The sequence below is a fragment of the Monopterus albus genome, unplaced genomic scaffold, assembly GCF_001952655.1.
Source record: "Monopterus albus unplaced genomic scaffold, M_albus_1.0 scaffold52.1, whole genome shotgun sequence".
Lineage (NCBI taxonomy): Eukaryota > Metazoa > Chordata > Actinopteri > Synbranchiformes > Synbranchidae > Monopterus > Monopterus albus.
Window position 1 is genome coordinate 1,645,224 of NW_018127932.1, and position 16,137 is coordinate 1,661,360.

Below are 16,137 nucleotides of genomic sequence, written 5' to 3' on the forward strand. Positions count from 1 at the left end.
ACACTTCTGTTAAATAAAATCCCCATTCTGACTAAGAACAGTCCTTTTCCCCATATTAAATACTTCTAATGAAAGCATTCAGGAACAAATACAAAAAAGTCCCTTTAAAACATTGTGTACAGGTGCTCATACCTGACATTTAAAATGGATATTGAACTACAAATAGATAATAGTTGCTCCCGTTCCCATAAACCACCCACACACACCTGTTAAATGTAAAACGAACGATACTACCTGTGCTGTGCTTTCCATTCCTTTTCACTGTGTGCGACATGTATCTGTTATTCTGTTATATGTATGTATTTAACATTCTAATACTTTTCCACACAGCAGACAAAACAAAGACAGGGACTTAAAGGCCATGGGAGAAAAGGACCAGGACAGCATCACCCCTGTGTCGCCACCAGAAGCATGCACCATCTGCAAGGCAGGGCCGACATCAGCCGGGCCCCAACACAATCTACTGTAGCTAGGGTTGGACTGGATCGGTGTTGGTCGGTCATTCAAGTCAGGCTTTTGAAATACACTTTTTTTTCTTATTCTTTTTTTTGTAATTGTAATGAATTTTCCCCACAGGCTGCCTCCCAGCCAGGATCCCGGCACCAATCCGACCATGGAGAATAAAAGCTCCAAACAGCTTTAGAGTTCAGGCAAAGCTGCAGAAGAAGAATGCAACAGTTAGTGCGTCTTTGTGCAGGATTTGAGAAATACTGTAGTTCTTTCACTCCAGGGCAATTGAAGTAGATGTAATTTCACTTGTGCTGCTTAAAATAAATCAAGAAACAATTGGCCTCGTGTAAGAACTTTTCATATGAACAAATCTGTTCTTAAGCTTAACTACTGCTGTAGCAAAATATGATAAAGGTTATGTAAAGTTTCATAAAGTAAATTAACAGCCATAATATGTTACATCAACGTTGTCTTAGTCTTCTCTTTAAAGGTTAAGGATTAATAGTATTTAACCGTCCCCATCCAGAGATTAAAACCAACAGTGCTTTGCCTTCACTCACAGTTAATGTCTGTCAGGCTCCAACCTAACCTCCGTTGTTGTTGTTTAAAGATGCTTAAAAACACCAGACCCTGATTTTTGTTAAAAAGGCATTATATTTATCTTTTGCTATAGCACGTTTAAACAGTTCAGTAGTTATTAGGAAAACTGTCAGATGATGATGCTGGGCAGAGACCTGCAGTGTAACGTCACCATATACCGATCAGGCATAACATTATGGTCACCTGTGCACCTGTAGGCACTTCAGTGCAACACTTCTGCCTTAACATTTGTGTTTATGAAGCTCAAAATGTTTGTTTTTGGTGAGATTGTCAAATGTATAAATTCAATTATATGTTTCATTATTAAGGAAATAGTTAAAGGTGATGTACCAGACTACATTGTATTTAGAGGTGTCTGTATATAATGTAGTCTGGTACAACACCACCTTTAACTATGACCTCAATAATGAAACATAATTTATACATTTATGACAATTTCACCCACATCTGAAAGATTTTGAGCTTCATAAACACAGATGTTAAGGCAGAAGTGTTGCACTGAATTACATACAGGTGTACCTATTAAAGTGGCCCGTCAGTGTATTTCTTGGCAAACAAGTGGGTGCAATGACTTCGATACCATCTTCTCATCACAGTGATGTGACCTTGTTTGGCATAGAAATGCAACATGTAACCTCCCCAACACAAAATGATTGTTTTCTCTTTGTGCATAGACTATACAAACAAGAAAATGTACATGTAAAGGTGATGATAGGTTGAAGGGCTAAAGCTGTTTCCCCTTACCTTCAGTCTTTATGCTAAGCTAGGCTAACCACATTCTGACTCAAACTCCATATTTACCACGGGTGTGATATGGAGCCTCTCATTGAATCTGTTGAACTATTCCTTTAAAATATCAATTTATTTGGAAATAGTTCTGTTCAAACTGGATTTCAAATGATTTACAGAAAAAACTAATGTGAAGCTAATAAAATAAAATTTTCCTTGACAACTTTCACAGTCTGCTGCACGTTTTAGCATTAAAAGAAAATGTTGCCCTCTGAAGATCCGTGCAAAGAGCTTTTACAGTCAGCCATAATCCTTGCATGCACCATACAACTGTTACACCACCCTTCAGACTGGTGTTACCACCTTACCTGGGCCTGGGTTCACTGCAGGGGTGCAGCTGGTGCTCCTGAGCAGTGGAAGTGCACATTGAGCCATTTGGCATCACGGCGATGCCACACGCGCGTCTCCTCTGACTGGCAGGAGCGCGGCCGGCCCTGGCTGTCAATGTACTGCGTCAGGCGGATGTAGGCAATGCAGGCAGCATCCTCACCAATCAGGTGGACATGGGGATTGAGAATGGTGGTGTGCACTGGCTTGCTGTTTTTACTCAGCACTGTGGAGATGGAAAGCAGTTCAGCTGGTTGTAAGGGGAACTTGTTCAGGTGTCACCGTTTAGCAAATTACAGCTGCCGGAGGCAACACATTATGGCAGCTTCAAACAGCAGGAGGACAGAACTGTTACGTAACTGGGGGTTAGTGAATTTACATATTAATCACTTCACACTGACATGTGGATAAATTGAGAGATTACAGATGTCTCGCTTATCACTCCACGTTTACCCAAAATTCAGCATGACGTTAGAGTGTTTGGAAATACTACCTCAGCCTTAAATTTCTGTGCCCAACCACATCATACCTGTTTGTAAAGGTGGACACACTACAGAGTTAATAAGGCTAATATCCCTGCCACTACATTTAATGATTTCTAAAGCATGGAGAAGCTGCTGTAATTCTGATTAATCTACAAGTCTGGCAAATCAGTTAATATTGTTTAAGCAGAAGTGCTCCACATTCATTGAGTCCAGCTCTTCAAATGTGAATATTTGGTATAAAAGTACATTGAATACTTCTGGGTTTTAAACTGCTGGTTGGACAAAACAAGAAGTTTGAGTATAAGTCAGTCTGGGCTTGAGAAAAATAATTAGCAATAACAAAATATGAAGTTAGCCTGTGGTGTTAAGGTTTGACTGACAGTTGGTTCAGGTAACAACCTGAACAAATGTGGAAAATTCACAATTTAAAGCATTTTTAACACTGTTTTTGCAAATGTTTCATAAGGAAGAAAGTACAACTCATTCTAGGCCTAAAGGATATACTCTGATTAGGTGAGAAACAATGAGTATAAACAAACAGGGCACCTTTAATTTGGGCCAGGCTGTGTCACTGGCTGCTCCCTGAATAACAGCATCAATATAGTTTGTCATTACTTATTTTCCCCAAAAGGCTGTTTTAATCCTGATGTTAAATATTCATCTCTAACTTTGATAAACAAATACACAACAAATCTTCACAGACGTCACTCAAGCACTAAATTAATAAAGACTGCATTACATATCTACAAAACAGAGTCACTTACGATTCTCAAAGTAGAACTTGTGAAAGTCCATGCCCTCCACCAGGTTTCCAAGCGCTTCTGGCTCAAAAGAAGTCAGCCCAGGGTCACAGATTCTCCTGTCAGAGGTAAACACAAGCACAAGTAAATCTTTGCTTTGCCTAACAGAACTGATCCTGCAGTGAAGGAGGGAAAACTGCTGCAGAACAGATGATGTGACTTTTAAAGCTTTGGTGAGATAAAGGTTCATGTTGGATCCAAACACTCTGAAGTGTGCATTTCACAGGGATATCAGTTAAGAGTTTTTGTGGTGCAGGTGAAAAAATGTTTTCAACAAGGCAAAGCACTTGACTTGGCCACATAGAAATGGAATTTGCAGATGCAAGCTTACGTGTAAGCTTCAAAATCTCCATTGTTGATGGCTTCAATCAGCTGCTCCGTCATCTTTATTATCTCCTGTTTACGAGCTAGAAACAAAGATAGAAGGAGAGAGCAAAGACAACCAGACGAGGTTAAAGTTGGTCAAAAATCATTTGGAGGTTGAACATGCAAGTACCACCTCTGACCTTTGAAGGAAGTTTATCACTAGGTGACGACCTCTGGTAGTAATGACATTTAAAATAAACCGATACAAAACAAACCATGCTCTCCACATTAAAAGTCCAAGTTCCAGTGAATCCTGAACTGCGTCTAACCAAGACCCTTAACTAGATGACTTGTCTCAACTGACAAACCGACAAAAAAAACCTTTCACACATAAACCCACACCAATAAAATCCACAGCAATTTTTTAAATTTAAAACCACCAAAGTATGTAGGAAGTGATTACTCAAATACAACAAAAATTGAGAAACCACCTCACACCACACCAGAAAAGCTAATTTAATATACACAGCTATTGTGGATAGATATACTATAAATTTTCACTTTTTTCACTAACATGCAGCTGCTTATCCAGAAAAACCTGCATGTAACCATGTGTTCATAAAGTCTTAAGAAACATCACTTTATTCCCCCAAGTTCCCAAACCTTCTCCCAACGAATGTCACAGAAGGTTAGAACAGACAGTATGAACACTGCTGCAGGAGCCTTTGCATAAGCACCGCACTACCTGCCTGGCACTTACTCTGCTGCGGGTTGCTGCTGTTGGCTGTGGGGGGCAACATAGCAGAGTCTGGTTCAGGAGAGCACTGAACTGGACTGGTCTGAGGAACATCGGGGCTGCTAGCAGCCTCCTGTAGGGGACCAACTGCAGGCAGGCACCATCATCCAAGTAAAAAAAGTTATAATTAGGAAAGCTGTGAAGCCATGGATAACTATTAACATTATTCTGCACAAAACTACAGTATATCAAGTAGTGATTGCAAGACATTAGAATCCAGAGCCTTGGTTACAGATGATCATTAGAGAGTACAGAAGGGGTGCAGTCTGTAATCAGGCCTGGGTACCAGTAGATGGCAGCACAGGAGGGTGGTGGGAAGAGGTGAAAGTGAAGAGGCCTGATTTTTTCATGTATTCTAATTTATGTGGAGCCTTTTAACACCAAAATGTCTTGTTTTGATTGTAAGGTCGATTTATTTAGGAATGTTGTTGGGTACAACAGGACACAAAGCTCAGAGCTGAAAGTTAAATCAGATAAACCGGGACCAACTTACACATGGTTAGTGGGCAGAGAGGAGACGGGGTCGGGGTCTGTTCCTCAGTAGTGCTGCACTGGCTTAACACTGCACTGTCTGTACTAGTAGACTCACAGGCAGCCACTGCCCCCGTCATAGGAGAGACACAAAGAGATGCACACTGACAGGGAACCTGAGAAGATGGTTCTACAGTCTACTACAAAGTCACAGGTTAATCCATCAATGTTTCAATTAACCAATTGTTGATTCTATAAACATACCAAAAATAGTTTACAATGCCCATCACAAATTCCATCCATATACCTTCAAGCTGCTTGTTTTGTCTGATCAAAATCCCATACATGACATCTCTGCTTCATAAATTCCACAAACACCTTATTAAAATGACCGTTGATTAGTTCTGTCAGTAACTCAAATAACTAAATGGTTCAACAGTACAATCTAACATTCTATCACTAACCACAAGGCACACTGATACAAAGAGGTGGAAACCAACTACAACACAACAAAGTCAGCTGATCCAGACAGGAAATCGAGCCACCTCGTGCAGCCACAACTCTCAGGTCATGTGTGCTCTAAAGTGAGCAGCATTTAAGAAGCTATGTGCACAAGCATCAAGGCCACATGGAGATCAGCAGCCTGTTGAGCTAGACAGGCACAAGTTCAAACACAGCTTCCTTTGAGACAAGTTACTCGGTAACTAAGTAAAACCAAGTTACACCATAAAGGTTATTCTCACACAGTTCATAGAATTAAGATAAACCCGAAATATGTGGTTGGCCACTTGGAGGCAGTGAAAAAACATTGTAGCCTGACAGTGACATGTCATGTTTTAAGCTGACATGGTAAACTTGTTAAACCGTTGCTCATTTATGCACCTGACCCATCATATTACTGTGCAACTGGAGTCTTTGTTTTTGTCAACATGACAAATTTAAGTCTATTATCCACTCATCTGTTTTACTGTAGCTCGGTTTTTGTCCTCTGCCACCTCCTTTAGGTGCTAGATGCTAACTTTGTTTGGTGCTGAGTAGGTAGTGCACAGTGGGTTTCAGAGCTTTGTTGAAAACAGATGCTTGCTGTGTGTGGATACAAAGCTGTGAGAGCAGTGAACCAAAACAGTACAGTTGCAGCTAAACGTCACTATAAATCTCTGTAAATCTCACAGATGTGGTTGATAATACTCTGTAGCTCATCACTATGAGTGAGCCCTTTCAGCATTTGATACATTATTGTAAAATATTGACCATAATTGCTTTAATATGTTAACCTCTCCCATTCCTTATTAAGGGGAGCAGTTAGAAAGACAGAAGAGACTAATGATAGAGGTTATGGGAATTTAATTCACCGCCAACACCAGGAGCAAACTGTCCAGGACAGATGACATCCTTTGATATTCATGACTGTGACACAAGCTTTGTTAAGATTCCAGTGAGCAGATGCAAAAGATTACAGAAGACTGATATTAGAAATCACTTGTGCTATCAACATTGCTGTTACTATGCCTCCACTGTGTAACCAATGAGCTACTAATACATACACATAGCTTTTAAAACATCCACAAATTCAAATGCTGATCAAAACCATGCTAAACGCTGTGCATTTAATCAAACAGAAAACAGGAGGAATGACAACTCTCAACTGCAGGGCAGTGACAATCTGCTATAAGATCGAGTGCTGCAAACCAACTGAAGGCTGCTGAAGCAACTGGATTAACTCCTTCCTGGAAAGTTGCAGGTAACTCTGCCCTACTTCAATCACCTAAAAACAGTAAAGGGTCATCCCAGGCTGAAGATGAGTAAAGGATTGTGGTGTGTGATGTACACCAGCAATCTAAATGAGGCACAGGTACCCACACGGTAGGTAACAGTGAGCATTAGATGTGCAAACGTCAAAGGTTCCTGTATATGAGCCTCTGCAGATCTTGGTAAAAACAGTGCTTGCTCTGACAGCTGTGTATTCTACCAGTCACACTCTGTATAAGTTTTCTCACAGATCCTTGAGGTACATCACAGTCAAGCCATGGTTTCAAAAATTACAGTTCTGTTTGTAGAAAAATGGAGTATGATTGTAGTGAAGAATCAGGTCAGATCTGTGGTGGAAGGGGTCACAATAGCTTGACTGCTGTATGGCAAAGTGGGATTTTCTTATACCACCACTGGGTGGTGCCAAGTCAGAGATGTTCAAATTCAGCGCTTGGTGTCAGTGCGCTGTTGCAAGCTTACAGCATGGAGCCCTGGGTCCTAGGTATTTCTTTAACTTCTCATTGTAAACCTTAAGTATATTTTGTGTAAAAAATGTCGAGTAGAAAATGGAACCAAAGGGGACACCTTCGGATGTCTGGTTTAGTCCAACCAACTGTGCCAAAAACCCAAAGATATTCAACGTACCATCATGAAGAGACTGTGGAAGCCAGATGCTATAACCACAAGTACATTTACACATAAAGACTTCACATCCAACTGTTCATATCACATTTGTCTTTGGGGTGATGGTCACTGGCATCCAACTGTTAAACTTACTGGACCTCTTTGTTGTGGAACAAAAGAGAAATCTCTACCCAGCAAGCACTCATTACCTCCAATATAAAATGAAAAATACAGTACGACATATACTATAATATTTGTCTGATCTGAAGCGGCAAAGCCTGGACAAAGTAATGCCATGAACAAAAAGAGACATGCAGAGTAGGTGAAAGTTGGACAAGTACCTTTCCTACCTTTCATCTCCTCCTCTTCTGTGTTATTGCAGCTCTCTGTGGAGCCCTGTCAAACAAAGGGTTGAGACAAAAAAGCAGATGGACAGAGGAGTGGCAGATGGACTGAGAACTTTCAAGACAAATCATTGTTTAACATGTAAGTAAACCAGACTTAGGAAGCTTTGCAGACAGACACGCACAACCTGAGACAGATGGACGGGTGGACGACTCCCTCCCAGGAACACAAACCAGCCAGGACAGCGGTGAGGGGAAGTGCAGGGAGCCACAAATATCAAAGCAACAAAGTGTGTGAGCAATTTGAAATCGTGTCACTAATTTTATCAAGGAGCGAATAAAGTTGCTTTTCCACTGCATTTTTTTTCCAGTGTCGGTCACTGTTTAAACAAAAGCAGAACTGGGACAAGTGGTATAAGTTCAGTTACGGGTTAGTTACTACAGTGGAAAAGAACTTGTAGTGTGTTCCTCAATGAAACATGTGCTGGCAAATGCTTTGTGAGAAAAGTGTCAAAGTAAATAAAACTGTGAATCAGTATTGGCATTTGAATACTGTACCTAGTGATACTAGTACTTTGGAAGCTTGCACTTTCACATGAAAGGTGACGTGACAGGGGTTCCCATTTTAGTAAAAAGTCTGACACGAGGATTTGAAGTTGTCAGTGTGCATGTGCAGCTGCTGAAGACGGTACGTGTAGGATTTTCTCTTTCATTTAAATTTAATCCTGAAAGGCAGCACTAAAATAATCACATACTTTTACAGTGTATAGTCATAATCAATTCAGGGTTTAGCATACTATTATAAAGTAGCCTGCATTAAGATGAAATTATTTCAGAGCTACCATCGACCAGTAGGACCTGAATTTAAAAACCGGGGAATTAACTAAAAAAAGATTTTTCATTAATCAAATTAAATCTACATTTAAGTAAAATGAACTCAAATAACAAAATTCAAGTTTTCCAGTTAATAAATTCTAGTTGTTGCCTTTACCAGTGAATTGATGCTTAAAGTTTAACCTCTAGAGTCCTGAGCTTTGGAAACCCAAGCTGTGCGGTCCTCATATGAGGACCGCACAGCTTGGGTTTCCAAAGCTCAGGACTCTAGAGGTTAAAACTGAACTGCACAAAATTAGTTTTTATTTAAAAAGTCTCTCTTTGTTATTTCAGTTAATTATTTTGCCACCTGATGTTTAAATCAGGTACAAGAACTCTGATTTGCCAACTGTTATTTATTGGAGGTGCATGTGGGATCAGGCTGTTTAGGGCTACTGTTTTTAAAATTCAAGCATTAATTCATCATTTAAACTTGGGGAAACAGAATTAGTTTATCATTTATAAAGTGTATTTTCATGTACTGATTATAATAATACAGTGAGAAGTCTACATTTAGCCCAGTGGTTTCACAGCGGTGCACCTTCATGCTGAATATAATATAAGTTGCTCTCACTACAAACAGAAGCTGTTCTTCCAGATTTGGGGAATTCACTAAATCTGACTTGCTTCTGAAATCCTTTCTAGTAACCAGGAGGCGACAGAGGACAGCCAAGATAAATTCACAATGTGAGGACAGTCTTTACAGATGTCTTGATGTTTGGAGTATATTTAGAGAAAATCCTCCATGAGTCACCTGTGAGTGTTAGTAGTAGCTGGTGGGGGGAGAAGGAGCGGCTTACCTTTGTGCCATCAGCTGGGTTGTGTACAACAGTTGTCTGGGCTTCCTGGGGGGAGGTAGGAGACACTTTACCATGCAGGAAGGGGATAGACAGGGGCAGCAGGGAAGATGTCAGGGAATACAAACATATTCCGTGACGACAACCACACAAAACAGACGCATGTGCACACAGCAACACAAAGCAGAGGGGCTACGGTACAGACGCTGTGGAGCAGCATTTACTGTATGGTGATTAAACAGACAACTACAGATGTCAACACACTCGGTGTCACTCTGTTCCCTATTTACCAGCAGTGTTGGCCTATAAGTGCACGAGAATGGCCATGAACACACAGAACAGCTAAACACATACTCACCGGCCAGGGCCATGACTGAGGAGGAGGGTGCTGTGTGCGACCGTATGTTTATGTGAGTGTGAGTGTGGGTGCTATTCCAGGTTACTGAATTGTCATATACAATTAGAAATTACAACTGGAAATTCTCTGACATAACCAACACTTAGCACTAAATAATTACATAAGTATCCACAAATGTATCCAGTCCTATGGGCTTAGTTTACCGTTTTTGCTGTGCTATCACATAAGAGTGAAATCTCCTTCCTTTTCAGAAAAGAAGGAATCATTACCAGGCCTGATAAAGGTCTGATGGAATGAAACATGTGAAACCATAAACTCAGGCCACAGGGTTGAGCTTTGTTTTGTTGTTGTTTGTTATAAACACTAACATTTATCAGATGAAGACCCTTAGTCATAGTAACTAAAACATAATTCTGAACAGTGATAGTAGCAAAAAAAAAGCTGCGGAAGCCAGATGCTATAACCACAAGTACATTACACATTATCCCACAGCAGCATTTACCCCAACAAGCCATATAATACTTGCTACACAGCTCAACAACAGTTGGTATTAATACAAAGTTATAATCATGTGAATTTTCGCCCTCATATCTGGTGCAACTGCTGTTGTAGGCAGGGCAGCTGTGGGTTTGTGTGACCACTCCTCATCCTCAGCCTTGACCCTGCCACAAAGATAGTCAGCACAAAGCAATTCAAGTTTGCATTGTTTGGAAACTAGAGTCACAGTATACTGGTGTCATTCACAGAGTGAAGCTCCTGAGCAGGATCAAGAGTGGACCTGGTGTCCAGGAACTACAACCCCAGGACATGCAGCCCCTTTGATGACATACGGGATGAGAAGGAATTTCAAATGTTTAAAGGTTTTAGGACATGTTTAAAGTGTTTAAAGGGTTTAAAGGTAAACCGGACACAGTGGTTTTATTATTGTTATTTGCTGGACTGCAAACAGTAAAAATTTTTTTTGTTTCTTTCTAGTGAGGCTAGCTGTTTCCCACTGCTTCCAGTCTTTATGCTAAGCTAAGGTAATCACCTCATGGCTCTAATTCAGTACTTTTGGATAGTATAAGATCTTCACATTTACACTGTCCAATACAAGTATTCCAAAAATGTCAAATTGTTATTTTAAACTGTTGAAACTGTGTTTTTTATATATACACATACATACAGTGTGTGTGTACATACACACACACATACACAGTATATAGCAGTTAATATAATCTATTAGTTTTCATAGCTATCATATCAGACTGGAGTGACAGCAGTGCAATTATCTCACAGACTTAGCTCTAAATTCTGTAATTCTACCTTTAAAAACTGACATTTATTCAGTTTCCAGACAGTATTCAGACATACTCAGCAATGTATAAATTTCTGCCACACCTCTGTGGACCCACAGGTATAATCGTCTTTAGACAGTTCAGGTCTGAAAAGTGGCCACACAGTAAACTTTACAGATTCACTAGCTCGTGAGAGGAGATGTGTGACTTTCATTAAGATTAAGATGTTTCATGCTATCCTGCCATATTTCAAACCTGAGGCAAGCCTTGTTTAAACTCTGTTGTATAATGAATATATCACTCAATCCCATTAATTATTTGAAAACAGGGGCTGCATCCTCATACAATTATCTCTCTCCAGCTCCTGCTTTACCCAGAATTCCTTGTCATTTACGATTCACGTTAAAGAGCAATTTGTAAAAGGCAGTTGTTTGATGTAGTAGAGATTCAACCTTTGTGTTTGAGCTCTGCTTTCCAGGGAAGTGCAATAAACCTGTCCTATTTCAAAGGCAAAGCATCAACAAAGCCCAGGTGACACACAAAGAAGTCAACAGGATGAGGCTGAGCAGAACTTGACTGAAGTGTGTGCTGTTGTACTGCAAAATGAAACACATTTGTCTACCTGTCAGAATGTGTGCAATGTGTAAATATTATGTATCAGTGTGTCCACAGGAAGTCTGGGAAAACACGAGCCAGGAGAGACAATCAAAGGCACAAACCAGTTGTTCAGTTTTAAAGTCGTCAAACCCACCAACATCACAGTTTGTGTTCAGAACAGAAGCAAAGAGGCAGATGATGAAGGACGAGAGAGAGAGGCCAAGTAGAGGAAAGTTTTTACTCAACATGGGATGTGATAAAAAGATGAGAAGGCAGAACTAAGCATTAAAATGGTGAAAACTATGAAATGATGCCGTAAAAAGCAATGTGAGAAAAACCAAACAAAGATAAGGTACCATTGGTGCCGAGGATGACATGCTGCTGTCTTTGGTGCTGCTGCTGCTTACTACACTGTTTTTACTGTTGTTTCCCTGCGACTGGGGCAAAGAAAAATAAACATAAAATAACTGCTCCCACTGGGGCCAAACCATAAACCACCATCTTAGGTGAGAAGCAGGAACAGAGCCATTACCCGGCCAATATAAATATTCCACTTACTGTAAGTGAGTAAAGCTGCAGTCAGGAAGTGGGGAGTATTATATGTGTTCAGTGCTAACCTGTATCAATCACCTGCACCTTGCTGCCATTTTAAAGAGCAGTTGTTTTTATATTATGCTGTGTGATCGCTGTGTACATACGTGTCTTGAAAATAACCTCTTTAATCTATTACATGACCCTTCTTTTGATAATCAGGAACCTGTGTCCTGCTCCGACACCAGTGCAAGTACAAATGTCTTAAATGGTTTAACTGACATGATTAGTTTTTGTTTCTATTATGAAGCCGTCTATTGAGTTATTGAAAGGCCTAGTGTATGCTTTTATTAAATGTGTGCAACCCTGCAGTAAAAACTTTTAAAAAGTAAAAAATACAGGACAGTTATTCAGCACATTTTAAAACATTGTACATATTTTCAGACTGTAAAGTAAAACAACTGGGGTCTGCTGGGATAAACAACAATCACAGGTTTCTACTGTAAACTAAGTACCAGCCATTTGTGGCACATTTCTGAAAATAACTTTATAATAATGGTTTCCAGTCCAGGTCTGTGCATGCAGTGAAAGGCCTTGACGTCTTAGTGATTTGTCTTAATTGTGGAGAGTAGTGTGTGGGCATGAAGGTATGTACTGCCTGTTGTTTTTCCTTTTTAACTCATGCAAAGTCAAGTGTTTACATTATTGGGGAATTTGACCCTAAAACAGCTTTGAAAATGTACTGAATTAAAGGTATCTGTCAAAAATATCAGCTGACTAAATACCTAAAGAAATATATATTTGTATATGTATTTTTACATTGTTACTTTATGCTACTTCTAATATGCAGTGTGACATCCTAAATCTATTTGGTCTGTTTCTAGTTCATTGGTGATGATCTGCAGGTGACCAAGACAGAGTAAAAGACCAAGTGTTAAAAACAGTTCACTTAAATGAAAAATAATGAGGGTAAAGGGTTGGGGTGAGGGGGTTGTATATCGACATTTGCAGAAATTAAAACTTTGACTGTCAAGGATGTTGGTAATAAAGTCAAACTGCCTGATCATCATTCATAGACAGATGGGTCAGAGGAGGGTGTGTGTGTGTGTGCGTTTGTTATTTGCAAGGAGCAGAAATTGTTTTGGTGGCACTTATGGCAGACAGAGATGTTGGATGAAAATGGAAAATCCAACACAAATCAAATAAGATTAAAAACAAACGATATAAAAACACCCGACACAGACCGAGGGAGTGGCCGACCGGAGAAAGGAGATGATTCAGAAAGAACGAGAGACAAAGAATGCAAAATGAATGAAAACGACAGATCCGATCTCACCATCAAACAAACACTCGAGCTGGACTTCCTTTTCTGACAGACAGCAATGGAAAGGAGGAGGAAAAAATAAGGGGTCATCGGGAAACAAAGAACTAATCAAAATACTAAAAAGTGAAGCTGCCAGACTGATCCCAGAGAGAGAGAAAAACAAAACAGCTGCACAAGCTTGAACGAGAACAAAGATGGGACAAAGGGCTTCAGAAAATAAGGAATCAGCTGAAAACAAACAAACAAGTGACTTCCTTTTTAAAGGCAAACTGAAAGTTTAAATAATTGGTAGTGTAGTTTATTTGTGGGGGTGTTATTGTTTTAACCATTGTTACTGTAATGGGAATTTTATTTTAGCCCTTGCCGATCATGGTGCTTCACTGCATGCATTGACGCTGACTGTTGATCAAAACCAAACGAGCACCAAGACACAACAGCCGCTCGAATCGCTGTGAATCGAAGAAAAAGATCTGCTGGTGAAAAACAAACAGCATTTAAGTTCTGTTGCTCTTTATTATGTCCCTTATCTTGACTTTAATCTCAATTCTCTATTACCTCTGCCCCACCCTTAACTGCTAACTCATGAACATGATCAAGCGGCAGCTTTATTTTTCAATCCTTTTCCCTAAGCCACAAAAAAACCCCATCATTAAATCACATTTAATAAACTTTAGAGAAAGTAACAAAAGATAAAGAACAGGAACAAGAAAGCTCTTCCATATGCTCATAACATCAAAGATACATGTTATTAAAGAGAAGTTCGGGACAGAAGGTAGGAAGAGTAAGTATTATAAGACAGTGAAGTCAATAAAACCTTCATGGGTCAAAGAACTTACCTTCACACCGTCAGACTTTTTGTTTAGTAAGGTTTTGCATGCTGAAAGAAAGAAAAGACAACAAGGACACTGTGAGAAACAACTGCTCAGCAAACAGAAAAGCTGTTGCGATCACTCAGACAGTGGGACAATTCACCTGACTTCACAGGAACAGAGCAGACCTGTTGAATGAAGGACACAACCATGTGCTTTTCTCCAACACTCAAGTAATCAGGCAAATGTTTAAAAAGGAATTGATACAGATGATACAGAAATAGCAAACTGATAATTAAGTGTGCAAATGGGAAAAAAAAAAAAAAAAAAAAAAAAAAACAGCATCTGGAGAAAAAAAAAAAAAAGTCCTTACCGGTTTCTGTTGAATGGGCGAGTGATATTAAGAGAGCTGGAGGCAGTTTTGTAGTGTCCAGCAGAGCCAAATCCATTCACGAAACTACTGTTGGGAAACGGTGCCTGCACAAAGAGAAAGGTCATATTAATAAATCCTTTTCCCTATTCTGGATGCAGAACTGCTTTAGAAAAACAAAGTTATTGTGTGTTTATGTCTAGTGGCTGTTCAAAATGCAAGAAAGGAAGGACTCATCTGAATTCACTCTGCATTTCCCTTCAAACATGGTGGCGATGACTAACAAGCAATTATGTTTTTCTTTCCCTTGTGGAAATTAACCTCCACTTGCGTAAACAGCGTCAATTTCAAAACAACATTATGAGAAAAAATAAAGGGGATTTGGGGCACTATTGACAATACAATTTTAAAGTTTAGTTATCCTTTTATTTTATTTGTAATCTAATGAAAAAGTCCCTTTTTAATATACGTTTTCTTTTTAACATTTATTCATCCCTATTATATCCCTGGTTGTACAGCAACTACATTTCTATTTTAACATACTTTTCAGGTAAAATAATCTTCCATACTATCAACATTCTTGTAAGCAATTAAAAGCGGATAAAACGAAAACTTAAGTCTCTTGGCTGCCGAAGCACTAACATTAATTTCAGCAACGCAACACGGCTTAGCAGGACCATTGATAACTGATTCAGAGTCGACAGCCCTCCACTCTCAAATGGATGGATGAATTAACTAATGAATGAACTGGGTTACTTTCTGAACCCATGAGGTGTTTTCAACTACTTGTTGGAACAACACTGTGAAAAGCAGCAGGCAGGAACAAAAAGGCACAAATTCACACTCTGACACATCTGATTGGGCCTGTAGGTCCATCACCACCGACTGTAATCTAACCAGCTCACGTGAAACTGTCCATCATGCACATTAGTGCATGCGTCTGAAATCCTGACCGCTGGAATAACATAGAAATGTCATTAACACACAGCTAACAGGAAACGGAATAAAACGTCCACAATCATGCAAGAAATTAGTTAAAAATAAACACATTCTCTTACTGTTCAAACACATATTTATGTTAGAGTCCTCCCTTACCTTCCGTGTATAAAGTAGGAAGGAGGGCAATGAAGAAGGCAAGAAAACAATGTATTTAATATCCATATCTTAATATCTAAACTGAAAACAAAACTGGAAATGACAACTGCAGGCACAAACACCTGTCAGGCCTTCACTCTTTAATCATGTTCACAGAGGTGGTGGGTTCATGCGATGATAGCAGCTTATCACCATGTCTGGCATGCAGCATCCACGTCAAAGTGTTTATCTGAAAAGATGCTTAGGAGAGTGCATTCCCAGCGGTTCCAAAACGGAGCAGAAACCTTTAAAGTTCACGACAACAGCTCTGCAAACTCGTTCTTTGCAATAACAGAAACCCATTAACAACTTGGCGACAGTGGATG

At 39.7% G+C, this 16,137-nt stretch overlaps 1 protein-coding gene across 1 annotated transcript in view; it reads right to left on the reverse strand.

Annotated features, from left to right (window-relative positions):
- Window positions 1-6: 6 nt before the first annotated feature.
- The window catches only part of LOC109961060 (calcium/calmodulin-dependent protein kinase type II delta chain-like), a 55,187-nt gene continuing 39,056 nt past the window's right edge, over window positions 7-16,137 (reverse strand). Inside the window, exons 14-23 of the mRNA XM_020601616.1 lie at window positions 14,335-14,375; window positions 12,000-12,080; window positions 9,415-9,459; window positions 7,739-7,793; window positions 5,047-5,151; window positions 4,518-4,640; window positions 3,783-3,858; window positions 3,416-3,510; window positions 2,148-2,392; window positions 7-656 (exon numbers count right to left, since the gene is read on the reverse strand). Of these exons, the coding sequence (XP_020457272.1) occupies window positions 2,160-2,392; window positions 3,416-3,510; window positions 3,783-3,858; window positions 4,518-4,640; window positions 5,047-5,151; window positions 7,739-7,793; window positions 9,415-9,459; window positions 12,000-12,080; window positions 14,335-14,375 (854 nt within the window). The 3' untranslated portion in view covers window positions 7-656; window positions 2,148-2,159. The remainder of the gene's footprint in view (window positions 657-2,147; window positions 2,393-3,415; window positions 3,511-3,782; window positions 3,859-4,517; window positions 4,641-5,046; window positions 5,152-7,738; window positions 7,794-9,414; window positions 9,460-11,999; window positions 12,081-14,334; window positions 14,376-16,137) is intronic.